Source organism: Eleutherodactylus coqui, chromosome 9 (genome assembly GCF_035609145.1).
Source record: "Eleutherodactylus coqui strain aEleCoq1 chromosome 9, aEleCoq1.hap1, whole genome shotgun sequence".
Classification (NCBI taxonomy): Eukaryota; Metazoa; Chordata; class Amphibia; order Anura; family Eleutherodactylidae; genus Eleutherodactylus; species Eleutherodactylus coqui.
Window position 1 is genome coordinate 45,402,416 of NC_089845.1, and position 26,110 is coordinate 45,428,525.

At 43.0% G+C, this 26,110-nt stretch overlaps 1 protein-coding gene across 1 annotated transcript in view; it reads left to right on the forward strand.

Moving 5' to 3' along the window:
• LOC136578646 (collagen alpha-1(XXI) chain-like) overlaps positions 1-24,411 on the forward strand; it is a 116,728-nt gene extending 92,317 nt beyond the window's left edge. Inside the window, exons 24-30 of the mRNA XM_066578838.1 lie at positions 1,703-1,747; positions 1,839-1,871; positions 10,811-10,957; positions 13,925-13,979; positions 15,552-15,740; positions 17,101-17,178; positions 24,166-24,411. Of these exons, the coding sequence (XP_066434935.1) occupies positions 1,703-1,747; positions 1,839-1,871; positions 10,811-10,957; positions 13,925-13,979; positions 15,552-15,740; positions 17,101-17,178; positions 24,166-24,356 (738 nt within the window). The 3' untranslated portion in view covers positions 24,357-24,411. The remainder of the gene's footprint in view (positions 1-1,702; positions 1,748-1,838; positions 1,872-10,810; positions 10,958-13,924; positions 13,980-15,551; positions 15,741-17,100; positions 17,179-24,165) is intronic.
• The last annotated feature ends 1,699 nt before the right edge of the window (positions 24,412-26,110 follow it).

Below are 26,110 nucleotides of genomic sequence, written 5' to 3' on the forward strand. Positions count from 1 at the left end.
GTGGGCGGCATTTCAGCCATGGCCTCATAGGCGGCTGCCGGCTCACCCCTCCGTCACAGCCGCAGGCTCTCTGCTGCGTTGTCCCGGCCACATCACTGCTCGCTGTGGGTCGCTCCCGGAAAACCACTGTGAGTTCGGCCGGCCGCTGGCTCTCCGCTCACTTCCAGCACTCATATCACTGATCCCTCACTGCCGCTCCCGGCAAAGTGACTTGCCTGAAGTGGCACTGTGCTTGTGCAGTCAGGGAGGGGGTCTGCCTTGTGGTCTGCCAGCGGGGAACTCACTTGCTGCTGTATGGCTTCTCTACAGATCTGAACGCACGTTCCAGGACCTGCTGCCGAGAACTCTGTCCAGCCAATCCAGCTGCAGGGGCCGTCACCCCCTGTCAATCCTGACTCTACCAGGAATTCCTGGTGGCGTCAAGATACACTAATACCACGTTTGTGTGCCCGTTCACACTGCATGGGCCCCGACGCATAAATGCAGAGGCTGCCATGCCGTTTAGCCTTCCCCTTCCCTCCCCCTTGCCGGCTCATCTACTTTCTGCTCCTTTCCGGCTGATTCCAATGGGAGGGGGTGGGATAGCTAAGCACTGCCCCATCCCACCTCCTCCCATTGTTCGCTGTGGACAAGGGGCGGGAAGAGGGCTGGAGCTTAGCTATTCTGTTTAGGCTTAACTTATGCCCCACCCCTTGTCCACAACCAGCATTAGGAAGAGGCGGGATGACTCTTAACCCCACCCCCTCCCGCCCCTCTCATTGGAATCAGCCGGAGGGAAGAAGAGAAGAGGGAGGGAGTTTAGCAGTCATGCTGCTAAACTCCCCCCCACCTCCCTTCTCTGGTCGCTGTCATTGGCTCCCATAGGAGCCCATGCAGTGGCTGATGTATTCCAGCCCAAAAGACAGTTCCAGGACTATCTTCTGGGCCCGACGTAAAAACGCCCAGCACTATATTGGCCGGCCGGGCGCTTTTACATCACGAAAATACAGACGTGATCTGATGCATTGGAATACAATTCCAGTATTTTAGGGCTATGTAACATAGTAACATTGCATGTTAGGCTGAAAAAAGACATGTCCATCTAGTTCAGTCTATTTCCCCCCCCCCCAATGTGGATCCAGCATATGGACCACAATAAACCATCAAGCTATCCACACAAACATTTTTTCACACTGATTGATAGTCTGTGTTAGAAAAATAGCCATATGTCCTACTGGTATTCTTGTCCGTGAGAACAGAGAATAGCAAATGCAATGTGCGGGATCCATGCACAATGGAGAGGTGTTGGTGTGTTTTCCGATGTGTTTTGCATCCGATTTTCACGGATGGAACATAGACATCGCTATGTGAATATGGCAATAAAGTTCTAAAAAGTGAGAGCTGCACATTTTCTTGGCTGGATAGGATTGCCGAGCATCCATCAGGTTATCCCCGTTTTCCTGAGAGGTGGAGGTCCTAAATGTATAAAATAGCCATGTAAATAACGACGCAGAATACCGGGTTGTATAGCCTTTCAAATCCCTACTTTCCTTTAAATTTCGAGGGGCTTTTACATTTTGCTAAAGTCCTTCCCTCAGTGTTATAGTACAATACTTTTACACCAATAATAACGGACTACTGCGCCTTTAAAAACTATTTACAAGTTCAGATGTTCTATCTGGTTCATTTCTTTCATTCAGATTTCTATGCTACTTGCTTGCAGGGGGTGAAGGGTGAAGCCGGTCAAGCTGGACCTCCAGGAATAAGGGTAACCGTAATGCTTTTTGCTAATATATGCATAAAATCCTAAAATACGTGGACTGATTTTAGTTATTTTCTGTTTTGCTTACAAAATGTAGGGTGAAGACGGAAGCCGAGGACCTAGAGGAGAGGTATTGTAATGCACATGAACACCCTTCAGCTTCATAAGAGAGCTTTCACACGGACAGAATTTGTCTGCAACATGGAGTACAGTTGTGGATTTTGTCAAATAATGCGGATTTTGTAGCATTTTTAATAGTGGAATGTTTTCTGTGGAACATGTTTTTGTGGAATTTCTTGCATTTTTTCCCTTAGACTAATTGCGGAATTACATCTCCTGTAGGTTAGAAATCCGCGACAGCCGTTCCGTAAGACATTGTTAATTCCGCAGCGGTAACCTTTTCCACTGCAGTAAAAAGACATGCAGAAAAGGTTTGAAATGTGAAGATTTCAAATGATGCGTATTTGAAGCCTTATAGTATAACATGGGGATGCAGAACTGTGTGCATGGATAAACTCCATCTAGTGTGAAGACCCCCTTAGAGACTCTTTTCATTCCTCGGATAAAGGGGTATTTTGAGCTTTTTATCAACTGATGCCCGATGCGCTGGATAGGTCATCAATAGTTGATGGATCTCCCACCATCAGGGACAGGGCTAGAGATGAGCAAGCACTCTTGGAAATAGCAGTTACTCGAGCAAGCATCGCTCATCTCGAGTAGCTGCTTACTGGTCCGAGCGTGCTCGGGGGAACGGTGGGGTGAGCCCAGAGCACCTTGGTGACTTCTTCCAGCCATGACTTGTTTCTGCAAGTTTGCAACACAGACATCTTTGGCTTTTTTGTTTTTCCAGTATCACAAAGACCTTTACCAAAATACACAAAGCCTTCATCCTACTGCTACCCCCAATTCTGTGTCTATTACTGCCCTATCTGCCCCTGTTAGTGAACCTGCTGTGTGGCACAGTGCCCTCCAATGCCATGCTTCAAAATTAATAGTATCCTAGCTATTATTACCCATAAACTTGCATCACAGGCTTTATTAGTTCACCACACAGTAAAAGTGTGACTGTTAGTACCCCAAAGAATAATATTGCTCTCCTTTGTGTTCCTTTTGTTCTTCTACATAGTAATAAAACCCACAGTAGTCCTCCCTTAAAAGTAGTAATACCCCCTGTATACCTTTTTATAGGCAATAATCCCCCTCTTTGAGTGCCCACCTATAAAGTAAAAATGCCTCACTTTGTGGCGTGACTACAGCCTAGCATGGCCGGATGCACGGAGTAGGAGCTCCTGCGTGTAACCAGCTTTAACAGACATCCTGTACTTATCCTAAGCTTCTAAGTGCCCAGGTTTGCAGCAGAACATACCTGGAAACAGGCTGCGGTGGTTAAAGGTAAATCTGGCGGGAGTAGTGGTCAGCTGTGCTGGTAAGCAAGCACTGGGCAAGTGACCGCCATCTTAACACTTGGCCTTCATCCTTTGGTTGCAGCTTGGAGGGAGATGCAGGGGGAGTAAGGGGAGAAGAGGACATAGAAACCCTGTAGTTCCTGTAGTAAAGTCCATGGCATGTCCACTGCCCTCCCACTGCCTTTACATCTTCTTGGAGGCCTCTCTTGGATGCACACACTTGGAGGAATATGGTGGCCTACAGACATGTGGGAGCTGTGCCAGCTCTGTGTGGACTGTCCTGGGGAGTGGTGAGTGGCTCTCCATTCCTATACAGAGAGACTTTGTGTCCCTTATAGAGAACTACAGTTTTGTCAGTCATTGTGTGCTCCCCCTGGAGATAGAGTGCAGCAGCGCAACAATTTATATACTATTCTACTTCCTGACCTCTTAAGGGGACCACATATCTATTTTCGAAATCCCCTCCGAAACTAAAAAGCACAGGGGCCAAACTGATATTGGTCGAATGGGGCTTACTCAGCAATCTTCCATCATGGAACGACTCAAGGAGTTTGGCAGACATGACCTTGGAGTAAAACTGGGATCCCTGACTCTTCAAGTGCTCTTTCTAATAAAACACCACTGACTCCAGACCCAGCAACTAGGTCCACAGAACAAGATCTGACATTAAAACAGGTATTCGATCAACTCCTTTCAGCCATCCAATCATCTACTGCTGCCATCATGGGTAAAATTGATGAGGTCACAGTAGATGTTGGTCTCGTACATCAAGACCTGCAGAACCTGTGAGACCGTGTCATGCATGTGGAGGACATGATTTATACCTTGGATGACTTTGCGACTCCACTTCCTGCTGCAGTGGATGACCTAGAGCAGTGGTTCTCAACGTGGGCGTTATTGCCCCCTGGGGGGAGTTTTTATTTCTCGGTGGAACGAAAAGGGGTGGCAGGGAGGTGTTGGAACATTAAGGGGGCGGTAGGGAGGCATTCTGTGTTTGCTTTGTTGATTTTTTTTTTTTTGTCTAGCAACTACATTTTTCTAAAAATTAGTAGTGATACCTCAGTTTTCGTCTCTAATAATCTGTCTGAAAACAATCTGTGAAATCTGAAACTGACAAAAACAGCAGCAATTATTTTCATATGAATCATTTACATGTAATGGGAGTTGTGTGTAGCCTGCGCGCCTCTATCATATAATGTATGACTTTTTATAACTCAATGACTCTGCTACAGATCAATCACACTTCATAACACTGGATAACCAACAGCACAAACTAACCCGCTGTATTCCATAATGCCGCTGATTGGCCTGAACCGCTTCAAACTTTCACTTGTGCGTGTCTCTGGGAGTTGTAGTCTTAGTGGATGTCAAGTGTCTTTTCAGAACACTGATATAAACTACAACTCCCAGAGACCCACACAATTGAAAGTTTCAGCCAATCAGTGGCATTATGGAATACAGCGGGTTAGGTTGTTTTTTAGGTTATCCAGTGTGATTGATCTGTAGTGGAGTCGAGTTATGGAGTTCTAAAAGTCATACATCATTATATGAAAGAGCAACATAAGCAGTGCATTCTTGAAGCATACTTTTAAAAATGGCTGAGAAGAAGAAATGCTGTCAATATGCAATTGAATACTTGAAATACAGATTCATCCCTTCTATAAACGGACAGCTTCCCTTGTGCTTCGTTTGTTAGAAGGCATTTTTGAATGAAGCTATGAAGCCTTTGAGACTGAGTGATCACCTTGCAAAAATGCATTCAGACAATGTGGGTAAGCCTATTTCATTTTTCCAAGGTTTAAAGTCAAAGTTTAAGAACCGCAGCACTGTAGGCAAGCTATTTGGAAAATCTGCTCTCAGTGCTGACAAAGGCCTCCTTGCTTCCTATAAAGTCTCTTTATTAATAGCGTAATGTGGCAAATCATATACTATTGGAGAAACACTTGTATTACCCACAATTAAAGAGATTGTCAGTACTATGCTGGGGCCTGACGAGTGTGCCATGGTGAAATCGATTCCCTTGAGTAATGACACCGTTTCAAGAAGAATTGATGAGATGGCTGCTGATGTGGAAGAAATGCTTTTGGATGTGGTAAAGAACACAGGATTTGTAATGCAAATTGACAAGTCAACGGTTGTAGACAATGAAGCTTTGCTGCTAGCTTATGTTCGTTTCATTATTTGGAATGAAGAGGTAGTGGAGGAACTGTTGTTTACCAGATATTTAACCACCGACATGAAAGGCTCCGCTATATGCAAAATAGTGGAAGGATTTTTCCCAGAAAAACACATACATTTCACAAATGTACTTGCTTGTGCAACCGACGAAACTACATTCATGATTGGTCAATATCGTGGATTTACAGTCCATTTAAAATTTGCTATACCTGCCATAATGGCAGTCCACTGTGTGATTCATCAGCAGCACCTTGTTGCTAAACATTTATGTGAGAGATTGCATGATTCTTTGCGCTACATAATTAATGCTGCTAACAAGATAAAAGAGCACTCTTTGAATGAACATCTTTTCCGTAAGCTCTGTCAAGACCATGACGAAGAATTCAAATGTCTGCTGCTACACACCAAAGTGAGGAAAGTGCTGACTACGCTTCTACGAACTCTAACGAGTTTATTTGGCTGATTGACCTAAGCCTTTGTGATGCAATCGAACTGCAAACTCAACGAGGTGAACACAAAGCTACAAGGGGACAAAATGAATTTCATTAATGCTAAAGGTATAATCTCTTCCTTCATTGACAAACTGGACCTTCATACCAATAACGTGAATTGACGCGAGCTCTGTAAGTTTCCGAGTCTTTAAGAAATTGCACGCAAAGACGGAGACAAAATTCAAGATGCAGACTAAAACGTATTTTGCTCAACCTCAAACAAGCCAAAGAAGACATGCAAGCTAGGTTACATGATCTATGTACCCTTGAAATACCAACGTGGGTAATCAATCCATTTTGAGCAGACACAGAAGAATTTTATTCCAGATTACAAGAGCAGTTGATCGACTTGAAACACGATAGCGAAGCCCAAGCACTTTTTCAACAATGTGGCTATAAATGTTTTTGGGTGAAAGTGAAGAATTCCTATCCTGTCCTATCCTGTGGCAGGAAGATAAGTTGCTCGTGTTAGCTTTTCCATTTACGTACTTAGTGGAGAGGGGTTTCAGCGAGGTTCAGCAGCTCCTGACAAAAGCGAGAAACAAACTTCAGATATGTGTAAGGGGCGACTTGAGACTGCAGTCGACGAAGATAGAACCAGATATCGTGAAATTGGTGTCCGCTCATCAGGCCCAAGGCAGCCATTAATGACACAGATTGATTGTGGCAAACATTATTATTATTAGTCATATTTCATTGTTCTTGCATGTTAATTAGTCTTCTGACCATTAAGGATTAAGGTGTATATTGCATTTTCTTTATAAATTGTACGTTTCTATGGAATGATAATTAAAGATGGTATTATTGCTTGCTTCACAAAAAAATTATCTTCTGCAATAAAGCCTATTATTGTATCCACAATTAACCTGTTTGTAAATATTTAGCACCTATATTTTAGCAGCTAAAATTTAGCTGACTAAAATACTTCTTTGGTAATGATAGACACGTTTTCACAATTAATGCTAATCTGTTAAACACTGTCAAACTTTCCAAAAAAAAATATTTAGTATTTTAATTTGCACTTTTAACTTTGTAAACAAGGTAAACTTTGAATGAGTTTAAACTAGTAAGGCTTGGGGGGTATTGGCCACCATCCCAACACCTAAAGGGGGCACTGGGCTAAAAAAAAGGTTGAGAACCACTGACCTAGAGAATTGCTTTAGAAGAAACTGTCTCTGCATCGTGGGCATGCTGAAGAGAGTGGAGGGGCAAAGGATAGAGGAGTTTGTCGAAAAGTGGCTCCGTGAACTTTTTCCTGATGCACCTTTTTCTAGAGCCTTTATAGTGGAGAGAGCCCACAAAATCCCAGCAAGACCTGTTGTTTTCAGAGGCTCACCAAGACCCCTACTGGTATGCCTACTGAATTGTAGAGATCATGACATCGTTCTGCAAGCTGCTCGCTGCCATGGTAAAATTCGATATGAGAATTTAGCCATCTCCCTCTTCTCTGACTTCTCGGAGGATCTACAAGAACAGAGGGAAACCTTTATTGGAATCAAATGAAAACTTTGTAGACTTCAGTTGTCATACTCCATGACAAATCCTGCTTGACTCCGAGTGATTGATGGAAGACTGCACTGGGTTCTTTGCCTCTCCAGCCAAGGCGGAGGAATTGATCTTGACCAAGCCCCGATTGGAGAAAATATGATTTCCTCTTTTCCTGACTGCTGCATCCCTATAACATTTATGTAAGTGGAATGCTCATTAGATGGAAACTGTTAGAAAATAATTCTCATCTATGTTTAGCCGAGAGGGGGTTCATGTAGCCTGTATTTTATCCTGGGTAGACCCCTGAAACAGGCCCCATTGCTTATCACTACTCTCCCCCTATATATTTTTAATCTCATAATACCAGTATGTTAGTGCTATAGAATTTTTATAGAGAATTCTGATACGCCCATAAAAACCAATATGGGGCGAAACTATTCTAAAACGGGTCAATGGCAATAGTATGCCTAAAATTTCATTACCAACATACCACATGTGTAGCTAAGACCCAACTAAACTACACAGGAATCCACCAAGTTATTTGACCACGTAGAATTTATTTTTTTATGGTTCAGTTGGTTGCCTATTATGCAACTGTTTGACCTTGATCTCAATTATTCCTGCTCATCATATTTAACTATGCCACATAGTTCGTATGCAATGCTGAAAATGTTTCCTGTAACCAAACTGTTACACAACTTTGGTTTTCACTCAGATTTATTACTTTGCGTATCTGAATTTGTATATGTCTGGAGTGATAGATAAAGCCCTAGATTTCTATATAATTGAATGTCCTTAATGGTCGAGTGACCTTTATGTCATGGAACATTCAGGGCATGGGCTCCCCTAGGAAATGTTCCAGGATTTTTTCGCAGAAACGATCATGAAGGCCACATAGCCTTTGTTTACGGGAGACTTACCTCACCCAAGCAACAACTCTACTACTAAAGCCATGGGTACAGTGGTCATACCATGTGTGCCATACATCATATTCCAGGGGGGTTTCACTCTTAGTCCAAACTTCTTTGCAGATGGGAACACAAACATACCCGAGCGGACCCAGAGGAAATATTTGTATTTGCAAAGGCAAGGATAAATAACATATCGTATGTCCTTCTTTGTTTTTATAACCGTTCTCCCGCATCTGTAGCTCTCATACCAGAAGGTATCTCCTTCGCTGCTTCTTACCCATATGCTACTGTGATTTGTATGGGGGGACATAAACATGATCATGGACTCCAAGCTAGGCAGATTTGCAAAAAGAAGGGCGCCTCGTCCTAAAGAGAAAGGGCTTTTCTAGGTTCACTGCAATAATCTCTAAAACAGGAAGATCTATGGTGTGTCTTTCACCATAATTTACAAGACTACTCATGCCACACTGCCCACAGACATGCCTTAAGCTGTATTGATTATATTTTAGACTTACCATCTCTATTTTCCAACGTCTCAATTATCATGCATCTGCTAAGAGGGGTATCAGACCAATCCCTGATTTGGTTGAAACTCTCCATCCACCCTATGACCCTCCGGCAGATGGATGGTACACCCCTTCTAGTTGTCCCTTCTGGGAACATCTGACCGTATCCCAGGTCGGTTACTCAAGTTCCTCATGGCCCATACCCCGTATCCTGATAAATCTCTTGATGTGGGACACTTTTAAATCCTATCTACAAGGATGTTTAAAATCCTTTATTTCCTTAATCAAAAAGGCCACGGCTAGATTGGAGGAGGAATTGGGGATGCAATGTACTGATCTCGAACGAGCTTATATAGATGACCCCATGGACATTAATAAAAATTGCTGGTTGGCAGCCAATAGAGAATATCTACATCTCCTGAGCTGGGTAACCAATCCAGTAAATTGCTGGCATATATGGTACGTTAGCACTCCACCTCTCCCCTCCATTCTGAAGATGCAATCACTTGATACTACTTTACTTTCTGATCCCCTTGATGTTCTTGTTAAATTCAGGCAATTCTATGTTAACCTATACAAATTGCAGATTACCTACACTATTAAGGAGTTGAGGAATTATCTGGCGACCATTACCTTCCCATAACTCACACCTATGTCTAAAGGGAGAGCGTCAGGACCAGATGGCCTCCCAATTGAAGTATACATTCAGTATAGCGATATAGTAGTTCCACAATTGCTCTTCTTTTATGAAAGGGTATTTGCGGAAAGCCACTTTCCAGATTCATTCAATAAAGACACCATAGTATTAATATTAAAACCCGATAAGAATCCTGAATATTACAGCTCATACCGACCGATCTCATTACTGAATGTGGACTACCAGATAATCTCCAAACTTCTAGCATGTAGGCTAAACATAGTTATACTTGACATCACACATTCAGACCAGTCAGGCTTTATGCCTGGAAGATCTACTTCTGACAATATTAGGAGGGTCCAAGTCGTCGCTTAAATTGGATGGAAGCAACTGAGCGATTGGGCACTGAGCTAGAAGTTAGCGAGAAGTGAGCCTGTCTAAACATTCTGCATGAGTGCAAACAACTAGCGGTGATGTCACCCGCTTGTGCGCCCATTTAGCTAACATTCGTCCCGTGTAAATGAAGCATTACTTTCTAGATGCTCCTTTGCTTTGGGCTGGGGGACATGTCTGGGCTGTCCACTCTCACCCCTGTTATTTGCAGTGGCCATAGAGCCATTGTCTCTGGCTGTACATCAAGATCCTCAATATACAGGCATTAACATAGGATCTGGGGAGGATCGCATTGGCCTTTTTGCAGACGACGTGATTTTATTTCTGTCCAACCCCGAATAATTGGCATACCACTCCCCAATACTCCTAATATTTGTCTAGTGGCTCTTCTTGATAAGGAACAACGGCAGCAGCATTCTCGCATTTTTGTCAATGAGACCCTATTTCTTGCTCAAAAAGCTGGAACTGGATGGACGCCTGTTGGGGAATTCGGGGCACTAAACTAGAGATCCGGGGTATATACCTCTAATATTAGTGATGCCCTTGATGTATCATTACATTATATGAACATGTCATCACTTACTGGCAACATGGCGGAGCGTATATTGCCTGTGGTTGTTCTTCGCTGTCTTCCCTCCAATCCATTAGTCCTGGGCACTGTTTTTGGCCATCCAAGATGACCAACACAACCTTCCAACCGCCACAGTGTATTTATAGTGTTAGTAGGTATAGTGCATTAGAAGTCTTTCTGATAGGCCAGATCTGTTCATGTGATCAACTCCGGCCAACCAGAGAGCAATGCACTGTGTATTGGGTAGTTAGAAAATTGCTGCAGCCAACTTGGACAGCTGAAAATAGGGATCGAAACTGGCAGATCGGAGGGACTTCAGAGCAGAACAGCAGATAATATACTCCTGGAACAGAATTTTTTCCTGAAACTGTAGGGTCACGTTAACCCTAAATCATAACCAAAATACAGGTACATATATTTATAGTAATTATTGCACTTCTCAGATGTGCCTATATTAAGATAGATCTTGGTGTTTTTGTGAATTTCAGAAAGGTGAACATGGTGAATGTGGTGAAAAAGGGGAAGAGGGCAAAAAAGGTGAGGCTGGTGTATATGGACTACAAGGGCCTCGTGGTTTTCCAGGTGATATGGGCCCACAAGGAAGATCAGGAATACCTGGTATCCCCGGAAAACCGGTTAGTATATTCCATCATTAAGGCCTCATTCACGTGGGGACCTAGGCACGCAAACATCACGCATGTAAAAAACTCGCGGCTGTTAGAACCAATGGTTTCCTATGGAAAAGTTCAGATGAAGGAATTTTAGACATGCAAAAAACATCGCAACGTTCGTATAGGAATGCTGCGTTTCATTTTTTTTTTGGGGGGGGGGGTGACTAAAATGAGCAGAAAAAATACATGCATGTGAGCAAATCCATTGAAACCAATGGGTTATATTTTCTATGTATTGCGCATACAAATTTTGTTTGCGTAAGTACGCCTGTGTGATGCCAGCCTTATTCTAAAGGTGCATTTACACACAAAGATGATCACTCAAAAGATGGCTTTTGAGCGATCATTTTGCATAAACTGCTAATTGGTACTAATGCCTATTAGTACCAATTAGTAGCATGTGAGCCACTGTGAGCTGTATTTAGAGAACAGACCACCCGCTGTTCTCTGAATAAATTCCCTTTGTTCTGCCGCAGGGCTGACAGCTGAAACAATGTAATCAGCTGTAATCAGTGCTCCCTGGGCAGAACACAGCGTGTTGTCCGTCTTATTAGCTCTTCTGCCGAACGACGGATTTCACGCCGAACTCAAAATCATCATTTGGTGGAAAAGTGAAAGCTGGACCCACTCACACGCAACGATTATCGCTCAAAAGATGGCTTTTGAGCTAATTTTGAGTGAATTTTTGTGTCTAAATGGGCCTTTAGTTGTTACACTAATGAGCAATATTAATCATACATGTAAAGCCTGTACAGCTAAACACGGACCCCAATGGTAAAGGTATCCCCAAATATCTTTATTGAGAAAAGTGATCAACCTACCTGCATTTTTAATGGTCACCCATTGACCTCAGGGGTTAAAAAACTTATGACAGAATTGATGAATTGATGGAAAATGATTAGTTAAACATGATCATTTTTTCATAGGCTCGGTTCACCATTGCATTGGAGGCGAGCCTCAGCCAAAGAGACTTTCAAATTTGTAAAAAAAAAAATTGAGTAGCATGCTACACGTTTTTTTACCGGTAAAATGATGGGCACTTCGATGGTCCCCCCAATGATGGACATCTAGCCTTAATCTGCTCCAAAATCTGGATCTATGTGCTCCATCACACGGGGGCACGCATTTTTGTGCACACCTCAGTGCAACATATTTGCCCTATGAACAAGTATTTTTTTATTTTTTGCATACCTATCAATGCATTTTACTGTACTTTTTGCGCTCGCAGGGTGTTTTATGTGCGCACGTCAGACGAACATGCCCAGATTGAAATGCCTATTACGCAAATGAGTTGCAGATGTGTTCTTTTTCCTGTGGAATTGTGCCGCTTGAGCATTGTGAGCGCATTTGCGCATCCCCATTGACTTGGTGGGCAAATGCGCAGCAAGATAGAACATGTTCTATTTTTATGTACACGCAAAATTGGGAAATGTGTACAAACCAATGGGCATCAATGGGCTCTATTCTCTGCATATCACACATCTAAACGTTGTGTGCGCAAAAACGCCCATGTGAATGGGCCTAAACATGGGTTTTGACAGGGGTTTTGGTGTAGATTTCACCTCAACAATTGACATGCTGTGGATTTGCGCGTGCATCCGCATTTTTTACTGCACTTTTTGCATGCACGAGGGCGTGTTCATTTGTGTGCGTGAAAAAAAACCGCACCAAATGAAACGGCTAATTAGTACAATGCGTTCCCGATGTGTTCTTTTTCCTGCACAATTAGTGTTTCGTGCATCTCCTTGCATATATTTTGCGCGCATTCTACATCCTCATTGACTTCTATGGCGACTCTCGGTGCACAGGAAAGTAGAGCATGCTGCTGGGTTGTTTATGTACGATTTTTCCGCTGCGGATTCCAAGCCCAATTTTTTGCATTCCGCTGTCATGATTTGTTAAGTCCCATCCACATGGCTCATCTGAATTATTTTCCAGAGCGTTTACACCTCCTGCTAACATACCCTTGTGGCTCTGCTCACATCTGCATTCGGGGTTGTGCCTGGACTTCAGTCAAACTTTCTGGTATTTGGGCTCATATCCACAGGCGTTTTTCCACTACATATTCTTTCATGCCCACCAGCGTGTGGACACTGTATCCACGCAAGAGAAATAAATCACAGCATGCTCTGTTTCGCCGCCGGCACACGGGCGGATTTGCATTGTGGAATCTGGAGTGGGCGTCCACCGCCAGATTCCTCAGCCAATGCCGCCCATGGCATGCAATGGCAAAACACGATTTCCTGCCCATGAGCTGAAATCAATTGCGATTTTCTACTTGCGGAGGAGAAATCGTAGCATGCTGCGATTCTGAGCGGCTTTCGTGTGAACGGCTTCCATTGAAGTCAACGGAAGCCATCTGCCCCACGACCCTTCCGCAATCATCATCATTGCGAAAAGGTCTCGGGATCTGCGTCATTCCTTGTCGACGTCACGGCATTATCTGAACTGCGCATGTGTGCCGGCTGGGACATTCGCAGCACAGACAGGAAGACGACGGCGAGGTATGCTGGGGTAGCCGGCCAGGCACAGGGTTGGATTCCACTGCGGGATTTCGCATGCAGAATCCGACTCAGCCTTTCCCTGAGTACGATACGCTGCCCATACGCAACACATTGGAATTTAAAGCAGTGCCATGCTCAGCCGATGGGCTGTAATGTATGTTATATTGCCCTATATGCCCATGAGCCCTTCTTGACAGCAAATCTATCACAGTCTGCAGCTCTGTTCTTGCTTATAGAAATCCTGGAGCCCGTGTTATAAATGTAAGCCATGATGCTAGTCTAAACCTGGGAATGGAGGTGGGTTCTGTCCATTACTAATGAACGCTGCTGTCATATGATGATCCCTCCACCATCCACTGGTTTTGTGTAACATGCAAATAGTTTTCGTGGTTTTTAAAAACTGAAAATGTGCCCTTCTTTACTGCAGGGGAGATCGATGACTGAGGACCAGGTCATAAAATTATGTAGTAGTTTACTGCAAGGTAAGACATAACATTTTTGGCCCAGATCTCATATCGCTTTAGTCAACGGATGTTCTATCACTTAAGGTCAGAATGGGTCTGGCCACAAGAAGAGGACTTTCTGCAGCGGAATGCAGATTTGGTGTTGAGTTCCGTGGCAGCCGTGCCTGCAATGCTAAAGCTGTCTGCTTCGAGCTTTGTTTATTATGACAGCTAGGCCAATTGATAAAGATCACAAGCCTCAGATCCCTGCTGGTAAACTATTGATCGTCTATAGTAAAGTCCTGGGAAAACACTTTAATCCCTCAACATTTGAGGACGTGCCGTTACATCCAGAGCGTTGGGGTTTGTATGGAGGGGGATCTGGTGCCAATTCTGCTCCATACAGTGTGGGAACCAGTTGTTTTATGGCTGTGCACCCTGTAAATACTGCCGCCAATTCTGACAGTGGGATTTAAATGCCCCAATTGTTTGGGGATTTGAATGCCCCCCCCCCCTCGCCCCTCCAAAGAAATCGCGTGGGCGGTGGTGGTGGTGGGGGGGGGGGGGGGGCGTTCAGTTGCCACAGCAGCTGGGTGCCTTCTGAAAGCCTTCATGGCCGCTATTGCAGATTGCCTATCAAGCCATGCCTGTGGCGTGGCTTCATAGATTGCCTGTCAGATCGCGGTATAATGTAATACTATGGTATTACATTATACTGTAGAAGGCAACAACCGATTGCAAGTTCACGTCACCTCTGGGGACAAAATAAAATCAGTTTAAAAAAGTTTTGTTACTTAAAAAAAAAAAAAAAAAGTTCTAAGTTTAACCCCCTCCTTTTCTTTTCCCATAATTGTAATGAAAAAACAACAACACACACATATGGTCTTGCTACGTCTGTAAAAGCCTGATCCATTAAAGTAACGCATTATTTACCCCGCATAGTGAACATCGTCAGAAAAAAGTACACAACGTCAGATTTGTGCTTTTTTGGTCACCAATCTCCAAGACAAAATTTAATAAAAGGTGATCAAAAAGTCATATGTACTCCAAAGGAATAGCAATAGAAGCTACCGAACGTCCCACAAAAAATGTTTCTCAGTCCATTAGTACCATTGAAAAATACAACTCATCTCGCAAACGGCAAGCCCTCAAACAACCACGTTCATAATAAGAGTTATGTCTTTTTACAAGTGGGGTGTAAAAAAGGGCCACGTCCTTAACCCTTTCCAATCCACTGTCTGACGTCTGAAGACATTCTGATTGAAGGCAGTACAGCTCTGATGTTGGAAGACGTCCGGCAGGGTATTCTTACTGTAGATTACTGGCCACTCTGTTGTCGGGGGACCTCTCCAGCATGTCACATACTGCAGTACTGGCTCTAGCTAGCAGATGGCGCCATTGTATAATGGCAGAAAGAGAAAGCCCCCTAGGAAACCCTGAATCAAAAATTGGATTGCAAAGGGTTAAAGTGTTAAATTATACTTACCTCCTTTTATATGGAATATTTCCGTTTACATAGATACAGACTGTATTGGCTTCAATATATTTAGCTCCTGTTTAATACTGCATCTTCTTTTTTGTTTTTCCATGAATTCCACATTCTCTTTGTAGAACAGTTACCCTCTCTGCTTCATAATATGAGCCCAAGATGTTCAATATGTGAGGGAAAGCCAGGGGTGCCAGGACTGCCAGGCATCCAAGGAAAAGCTGGCGACAGAGGACTACCTGGGTACCCAGGAAGAGGAGGAAGAATTGGCTTTCCGGGAATTCAGGGATTACCGGGACTCCAAGGCATGCAAGGTGACATAATGGTTGATCCGAGATGATCTACCTGTGTTATACAACTCACGGAACTGTTCTAGATTGTCTGATGTGTTTAAACATTTACATGTATTTAACCCCTTGGTGCTGCAGCCATTTTTTGTTCTTCATCCCTGCCTCTCAAGAGGCACATAACTTTTCTACTTTTCTGTCAACATACCCTGCTTTTGTGAGACAAGTAATAGTTTCTAGTTTTACCGCTACTTTTTGAGTTTCCTAGAGCTCACTTCATACGCTTTCCAAGCACATGTGATGTACACTTATGTCATTAAGGGGTTAAATGACCTTTTTCTTATAAATATTACTTAACGCATTTTAGCGCAGTCTCAGCGCTTTGTTTTTGCCCAACGAATGATGCTTTTTTGTGCGTATTTTACTGTACTTTTTCAGCCCATGAGGCATTTTCATTAGCACCCGCAAACAAGACGCACCGCTTGAAATAGCTAATTAGTTCCAGACTAGAGATGAGCGAGTATACTCGCTAAGGCACGTTACTCGAGCGAGTAGTGCCTTAGCCGAGTATCTCCCCGCTCGTCTGTAAAGATTCGGGGGCTGGCAGGGGGCGGGGAGCGGCGGGGGAGAGCGGGGAGGAACGGAGGGGAGATCTCTCTCTCCCTCTCTCTCTCTCTCTCCCCCCCGCAACTCACCTGTCACCCGTGCCGGTCCCCGAATCTTTAGAGACGAGCGGGGAGATACTCGGCTAAGGCACTACTCGCTCGAGTAATGTGCCTTAGCGAGTATACTCGCTCATCTCTATTCCAGATGTGTTCTCTTTCCAGCGGAATTACGCAGCGTACTGTGCATCCCCTTGCATATTAGCGCACCCCCTATTGACTTCTATGGGGATCTCTTGTAAGCAAATGCGGAGAAAAGCAGAGCATGCTGCATTTTTTTTTTGCGTGACCTAAATGCACACGCAAAATCTGGAAATGTGAACAAACTCATTGAAATCAATGGCTTCTATTCTCTGCGCATTGCACATGTAAATTTAACATGCACAAATACGCCCCTGTGAAGGAGTCCAGAGTGCATCCAATTTATATTTCATCTGATCGGGGTGGTTCAGCACGCTACATTTTCTAGATTGCGCCACTGCAGCTCTTGATACAATGTTATTTAAGTCAAAACCTGAAGTGGATCCAGGAGGACGGAGAAATATAAGTGGCTCCTTTTATATTCCCCATTAACCTTGAAACCACTTCTGGCTTTGGTTCAAAAAACTGTAACAAAAAGTCAGTCTTTTTACCAGAAAATGCTATGTGTGAAAGCACTCTAATAGAATTGTGGGAATCTATGCTGATTGGACGTGTAATTCTGTCTGCATATTTGCTTATTATAGGAAATATAGGACTAAAAGGAGATAAAGGTTGCAAAGGAGAACGCGGTACAGGAGAGCAGGGTCTGCCGGGAGCTCCAGGTAAAGAAAAACTGAATGACAGGCGTTAAAATGCACTGGGGATGAAAACCATGAAATGAAATACACTGCTAATTCAGGGGGACTATCCACTAGCGGTTTTTTTTCACTGCGAATTCGCTGCGTTTTTTCCCCCCAGATGTCAATGGGACTTTCTAATGTTAGATTCGCAATGCACCAAAAACGGCAACTTGCGGTGCATTGCGAATTTAACATTAGAAAGTTCCATTGACATCTGGAAAAAAAAACGCAGCGAATTCGCAGCGAAAAAAAAACCGCTAGTGGGTAGTCACCCTAAATCAGGGGTCAGTACAGAGATCTCTTGCATCCATTTATACTGTAACAAGGGGGCATCATCAACGTCTAGAGCAGTGGTTCGATGGAACCCCAGGGGTTCGGTGAGTCAGTCTCAGGGGTTCAGCAGAGGTCAAGACACACGGAGAGTTATATCCAGCATGGGTGAGACAGCCGCTCACATTTAGTGTTGCGACCGCAGATGTCAATGATGAATACCTTGATGAAGTCACTGAACTTCAGCAGAGCCAGGTTCAACAGCAACTCTTCTGAAAAAAATTGCCCTCAATGTTTTGGTGTCACCAAATCGTAGCGTATCCCCTAATTGCTTTGAAAGCCCTTGAGATACTCATACAGTTTGTTACAATGTATCTTTTTGAATAATCCTTTTCAAGAATAGTAGACATTAAAATGAAGAAAGGGAACAGACTTTGTTGCAAAAATGATATGAGAGTGACACTTGCCAAAGTGAAGCCACACATTTCTGAACTTGTCTCTGAAAGGCAACAGCAAAAGTCACATTAAGGGTGCATTCACACGAGCATATGCGTGTGCCGTACATAGGTGCACACAAAACATTGAATTCAATGAATGGCCAAGCACTGCCTGTGATTGGCTGAGTGCTGTGACCAATCACAGGCAGCACTCAGCTGTCGTTCAATAAATGGCTGAGAGCTTCCTGTGATTGGCTGAGCGCTCAGCCAATCAGATACAGCCCTTTCAGCAGGTGGGGATTTTAAATCCCTACCTGCTGAAAGAGCTTCAGAGCAGGGCAGGGAAAAGATAGGCTAGAGGCGCCTGAGCCCCGGCAGCTGAGGAGAGGTGAGTATATATTTTTTTTATTTTTAGCACATTCTAGGGATAATTTTCAGGGAAGGGCTTATATTTAAAGCCCTTCCCTGAAACTCCCTGCAGGGCTTGCCAGCAGCCTATTGCTTTCAATGGGACTGCAGAAGTGCCGGTCCCATTAAAAGCAATGGGAGAACATTGCGATCCTCTGCCACAGCTGTCAAAGCAGTGACAGGGGATTCTTTACTCCCTGCGAGGAGTCCCCTTGTCACTGTCATATTGTTCAGTGACAAGAGGAATCCCTGCTGGGGAATATTGACGCGCACCAGGGACCTATGGTGCAAGCATGTCATATATTTTGCAGATATGTGCGTTTGCATGCCTGTAAAACACGGACATGTGAACACACCATAGGGAACCAATGGTTCTAATAGGCACGTGTTTTTGTGCACACAATTCTACACACATAAATACGCTCGTGTGAATCCACCCTAATTTGCAGTAAATATTGTTATAGTAATATTATATGTATTCTATTGTATGTGTATGTACATATATAATCTTCTCATATGTTTCTCACATCAGCCTATGCAAACACATATATATTGGTTTATCTTCCTTTGCAGTAAATAACAGCATCTACATGGTTAACTTGTTCAATTTTATACGATGGTATGTGCAAGCGAGATCTTTCCCAGGCTTAGCAATGTCCTGAGTTAATAGTTTCTGACCCCCTCCATTCGGAGTGAAGCTACTAGAACAATAAACACAGAATCAGTTTCCTTTATAAGAAATCACTTGTTTTAGTATTAGCATAGACCTTAATCCATTAACATATGTTTAACCATTAACACCTAGAGCCAATCATGAGTTCTTATAATTTTGGGGGCATGTACTTCTATTTACTATGTCATTTGGAGTATATATTTGTCAAGATGCTATTAATAACTCAGAAGCATACTGATCTTGACAAACATTGTGTCATTGTCAGCTACTTGGCATGCATGCCATTCTCATTATAACCAATTTGGAGCAGTACAGTGAAGTCAGAGGGAAACCATTTATTTTCCCATTACAATATTTATTGAGTTCATTGCGTACAACTCATGCAGGCTTCATTTTGCGCACTAATAAAATATATACCTATGTTTTGAATTTGAAAAAAAATCATATATTTTTCCAATTACAGAGGGTTCGGTGAATGCACGTATAAAACTTACGGGGTTCAGTACCTCCAACAAGGTTAAGAACCACCGGTCTAGAGAAAATAATGTTTCTACACCAACATAAAAGGGGGTTCTTTACTTTAAGAGCAGTGAGACTATGAAAGTCTAAGGAAGTGGCGATGGCGAACTCACTTTCTTGGGTGCTACAATATTGCATGTCATACTCACTGATTACTTCAGAAGGGTTGGGATTGTTATGATTGCCAAATCTGGAGTCGGGAAGGAATGTTTACCCTACAATGAGGAAAATTGATTTCTACCTCATTGGGGGTTTTTTGCCTTTCTTTGGATCAAGATTGCAGAATAATAGGCTGAATTGGCCAAACTGTGTTTCTACTGTATGTTAGTAAGTACGTTTCAAAGTTTTTTTTTAGAACTTTTGGGATAATAGGTGACAACAGTCTGCTACAATAACCCAAGCAGGGGGACATAGGAATAATTATACCTGTGAAATTGCAAAAAAGATATGATACAACATTAAAGGCCCATTTACAAAGATGATTGCTCAAAATGTGTTTAAAAGATAGGGAGAATGACTGTTTGAGCGATCATTTTGCATAAACTGCTAATAGGTACTAATGCCTATTAGCAGCTTATTACCTTCATTTGCATGTAATGAGCCTCCAAAGCTGTATGCAGAGAACAGCAGGTGGTCTGTTTTCTGCATACAGTTCCTTTATTCTGCCAAGGGGCTGCAAGCTGAATACAATGTAATCATTGTAATCCCCGTGGAGAACACAGCATGTGGTCCCCACTATAAGCTCTCCAGTCAAACAATGGATTTTATGTTTACCGAAAAATCATCCCTCAGCCAAAGAGTGAAAGATGGGAGCATTTATACACAAGATTACCGCTCAAATGATGAGATGAGAAGAGCTTTCATAGAGACCCACAAAGGAGCTTGTGAAATTTGGGCTGAACAAGTGCAGTGACCGAGTAGCAGACCACAGCCTAGGAGACAGAGGGGTATAGTTTGGGCCTTGTCTCGGTGGCTCTACTGTCTCTCACCCAGAGGGTAACCAGTGACACGTCCAAGGGCAGGTTAATGAAGTGGAACCCAAATAATGGATTACCTTGGGTCCTTTTTTTTCTTGTGATGTCACAGTTTCTTCCACAGCGGGGGATTGTGGATGATGTATAACAAATAACAGATACAACTTGTCTTTGTAGGGTTTGAATAGACAAAATGGAGACAAGGCTAGGGAGTGTTCGAAACAAATATAGAATCCTGACACAATGAGTCCTACCTAACCAAGAAGGGCAGGCCTGTTTGATCAGTGAAGATGAGGGGTTCCTAATAACATTTTTAGATGGTATTTGAACTCTTAGTCAGTTTAATCCAAAGATACGGATATAGTGAGTACAAGTATTAAACCCCAAATGAAGGTCTATGAGCAGAATAGAAGTTCAAGCTAAGGGCCCATTCACACATACTTTCTGTCCATACTACATCCGTATTTTTTACGGACATAATAGAGACAGCGCACAACACCAATGATATGCATTGGTGTATTAAGATGATTGCTTTCTTTGTGGACTGATCATTTGTATAAAAAGCAGCACGTTTTATTTTTGTCCTTATTTACAGACTAAAATCCCCCATAAAAGACTACGGAATTGGATAAAAACGCAGCAAATACGCAGTTGTATATGTATTCACTGCATTGTTATGCATGTTGCCATGAGGCAGTGGGAACAAAAAGTTACATGAATTGGGCTTTTTTTTCTTTCTTTTTTTTTTTTTGCGCATGTGAAAAATGCAGTGTACGGACACAATACAGATGTAAGAAAACATGCATTTTTGATGCGTATGCATGCAAATTGCATATACACGGGCAGTGAAAATGGTGCATTTTTCACAAACTAAGGCTTTATTCACATGAGTGCATATAAGCGCCTACGTCGCTGCGTTTTCATGGCCAGCTGATATACGCAACCATCTGAGCCATTGCTTTCCAATGCATTCGTTCATAGGGACAAATTTACGCCACATAAAACCGTTGCACCGTAAAAAATGAAACATACGTGAACGAAATACGCGCCATCTATTATATGGTGGGTAAAAAGATAGTTCTGGTTCTATCTTTTGTCCGATATTTGGTGGCGGCTCCCATAGACTCCTATGGGAGCTGAAAGAAAAAAGGGAGGGGGAGGCATATTAGCAGCGTTCAGCGCTGCAAAAAGCTTACAGGTGCCTTTATTTAGGCATTTCAAGGCATTCCGAGGATATATGTCGAGCGGACGAGAAAAAGTTAAAACGAATACGCTCGTGTGAAGGAGCCCTGAATTTGTGTACGCCCAGACGTGTCTACTTTAAGAACTGAGGCCTTACTACATTTCTATAAGATAGTAAGCAGGTTAGGTAATGAAGTAAGTCGGCTGGTCAATGTCAACAGAAGGTATCCTGCAAGAAGGCCAATTTTAGCGTGAGAGTTGCTTATTGCTATTGGCATTATGTATTGGGTTTAAGTGAGCAAAGGTAATTTTTCAATAGGCAGTAAGAGCGGAGTAGACTAGTAAGAGAAAAGCAGACCCGAAAAAAGTAGCCAAAACCCTCAAATTACAAAAATTTAAATCTTTATTATGTTATTATTAATACAAAAACACTCAAATCACAAAGTTTAAAAGCATTAAAAGAAAGAGACAGATCTAACTGGACCCTCACAATGTACAATGCTGTGCCTGGTATGGGCAGCCATAGCCACATCAAACAGCTGATTGCTTGGAGTCCTGAGTGGTGGACCTCCACCAATCAAGGATTGGTCATCAATGGTTAAATTCCAGAAAACCTTTTTAGGAGGTCGATGGGGTCTGAATCTAAATTATCTTATTCATCTCTATGTAGAGCGACGTCGAATGCGCATCCTGATCTCTGGTTGGAAACTTGGAGCCCAGTATTCTCAGCATACGGTCAGACCTCCACCCAGCTTATTTTTATGTTGTACGTACCAGTAAAAAAGAGCTTTGTACCTCTTCTATCTAGGACAGCTAAGGCAAATCTTAAAGGAAACCTGTCACGTCCCCACAGCACCATAAACTAAGTTATGGAGCTGTCAGGGGACATGACTGGGAGCTGGGTGATGTAGTTTTTATACTCGCCCGCTCCCGTGATCCAGCTCTGTCACGCGGTTGGAGATCGCGTGGCCAGGAAAATATGACTTTTCAGAGTCCCATGTGTGCGTTCTCTCATACAGGTCTACAGATAAGGCATTCAGGAAGGGGCCTATGGAACCCATCTTGTGAAGGAGTATTTGGAAATAAGGTCACGAGAGACTCTCAAGGGTATTTTAGATGTCTTGTGCAATAACTGACAGAGGGCTGTTTGAGGAATTGGCAATTCGGATTGCATTTAGAATTTTCTGGACATTGTCCGGTACTTGTCTTCCCGGTATGATGCCAACCCTCCATGAGGATAGCGTAAAGAACATGACAGGTTTCCTTTAAGTTCAGCATTGAAAGTTACAACGTGTCCCACAAAATAAAAAGGTTAAGGTTTGTGGAATGCCAAAATGAAAAGCAAATTTCAATTTCAAAAGCAAAAAAATGAAAGCAAATCGCTGTGCCTCAAAAGATCCGAGTCTTTAAATCACACCTGAAATTTCAGGTGACTTTTCAGATTCAGCTGTCATATGTGTGTATAGGAAGAATAACACTATTTCTGGCCATTATATGACTTGTATATTACATTTTTCACTAGTTTTTCCCCTTTCTAATTCTCAGTCTACCCTGAGCTGGTGGGTGGAGACTAGCTGCTATGATGTTTTACATAGGAGAGCAGGATATCTTCTCTGTAGCACACCATCATAAGTAACAGGATTAAATAGAGGACATTATATAACAGTACTGGGAAGTCTAGATATGATTTCAGTAGTTGTAAATCACTTAGCTGTAGCCATGTCTGTGTGAGACTCACTCTGTAGTGACTTCCTCTTACCCCATCCTGCGCATAGACTTCTATGTGCAGCATGAAACATTACCCACTTCCTGTAATCTTTCTTGATGTCACTGTTACTAGACACTGGCATTACATGACAACAGGCAGTGGCCAGCAAATTAGATGGGGAGACCCCTAATGGCTAGTACATTAGTGGGATTTTAAGCGCAAAACAACATTTTAGGCAAATAAAGTGATCTGCACTTTTGCTAGTTATTACAGTGGCTATCACTTAAGCATAAGTTTGTTGAAAAGTCAATACTAGAGATGAGCGAGCACGCTCGTTTAAGGCTGATACTCGGGAGAGCATCGGTCTTTTCGAGTAACTGCTTACTCGTCCAAGCAACATGCGGGAAGAGGGGGGGAGCAGCGGGGGTGGGGTGGGAGAGAGAGATCTCTCTCACTTTCCTCCCCGCCGCCTCCCCCCCCCCCCCCCGTATGTTGCTCGGACGAGTAAGCAGTTACTCGAAAAGACAGATACTCTCCCGAGTATCAGCCTTAAACGAGCGTGCTCGTTTAAGGCTGATACTACGAGTGTCTAGTCAGCACCACTTTAGGGGTTATAAGAGTCAAACCAGAATACATGCTAGCTTAATAATTATGTTAATTGATATCTTTGCAAATAATAAAAAAAATCTGCAATTCTCAAGTAGAGTTTAATTTTATGCAAAAAAAGAATATTTGAAGATTAACACGCAGACAATTTCTACTAGTATTGATAAAGTATTTTGCATTGGTATCTGGCAGGATTACCTGGAACTAATGGAAGGAACGGAGTAGGACTGGTTGGATCTCCAGGAAATCCAGGAAATAGTGGAACACCTGGAATTCCAGGAAAGCGTGGATTCCCTGGAACTGCTGGAGTTTGTGACCTTTCTCAATGTCTTTCTGTATACGGAGCTAGGGATCATCCATTCAGAAAAGGACCAAACTTCTGAATCTCTCAGGAAGGGGATGTATGTGATGTGTTACTATGTACAGTAGAGGCTTTGTACAGAACTCACAATACAGTCTTGCACTGATGTTGTCATGTTTTATTTCTTCTACTTTCATCAAATATACGTTTACTTTCCGATCTAAGGGTTCTTCTAGATGGCTCAATCTGAGCCATTTTATGACTGTCGATCAACTAGATCTGCTCTTGTTTAACTACCCTTCGCACAAGTCAATTCAGACAGCATGGCGGTTCATGTGATAGTTTGTCCCCATAGTATGTCATAGCTGTTAGCATCACATCCCCCATTTACATGGGGGATGTGCTGCATACAACGATGATTTTTGATACTGATTGAAAAATGCCATCACCTAATGAATCGGAGGCACCTTCATACTGGTAATTGATTGGGTGGACAAAAATTTTGGACACGATCATCTGCTCATGTAAATGGACCTTTTAGCAGCAGTGTTCTATTAGCGTTATTTGGGCCAATTCACACAGATGTATTTTTGGGCTGTTTTGCACATGGTCCCATTATAGCCTATGGGGCTATATGCTAGACCGATGGTCTGTGTGATAAAAAATTGCTGCACGTCCTCTTTAATGATGATGTAGGACATGCAATGAGTAGTATCCATGCAGATCGGACAGCACATAGATAAGTGTCTGTGTGCTGTATGAAGCAAGTTGTGCCCAAGTTTTCACAGTATAGGTGTGTGAATCCAGCCCTAAAGGGAACCTGTCATGACCTTTGAGCCATATAAACTACGTTATGGTGCTCAAAGGTGAGGGAACGGGAAGTCCAGGAGGTTGTCATTTATACCTTGTTCCTGTGCTGGGGCCCCCCAAACTCTGAGCACCATCACTTTTCACTACGCTCTGTGCGGGTGTTCCTCCATTCATCATTATAGCAGAGCGAGCGCACAGAGCAGACTGAAGAGCAGCGCTGCTGGCACAGTGCAGGAACAGAGTGCCCAGTGAGTATACAAGATACCCTAACCATAGTTTATGGGGCTCAGAGGTTATGACAGGTTCACTTTAAAGTAGTTGCACCCTTATTGTTTTCTAAGTGAGAAATTCTTACATTAAAAAATATCTGATATGGAGACATTTGATCAAAGTATGCTAAATTAAAGGAGTTGGCCACTTTATGTTTATTTTAACGAATGTGTAGAACACCCAATAATGTTCAACTTAGTAATATATAGTATTAGTATCAGGGTCATCTTCTTCCTCGCCATCATCAATACAGCCTTCACCACGGACTGCCCATTGCTTGTATTCTGAAAATTTGCCCCTGATCACATGACGGTGACATCATCACAGGTCTTGTACGCACACGGCTGCTGTCCGGCTAGGTGTTCGTTAGTATTCCATAGCAACTGAGGATGCAGGGGGTTTGTAGTCTGAAATCTGCAGAAGGATGCTGGATCTTTGATGACATCACCATCATGTGATAAGGGGGTGGAACATGTAACTCCCTCACTGACTATGAAGGACCTTTGATGATGTCACTGTGATTAGGAGCATGTAAGTCATTCACTCGGGATGAGCGTCACGGTCATGTGATCAGGGGTGGAGCATGACAGGGACGTCATCAAAGGTCCGTCACCTGCAGTGCTGTGCTGCTTCTGATCCCTGTTGTATGGGATGAACAATACACGTAGCAGAGCTGTGTGGTGCATTGCACCACCAGAAACACTGATATTATATTTTCCTAATAATTATTATAATAACTATATATTAAGTTTCACA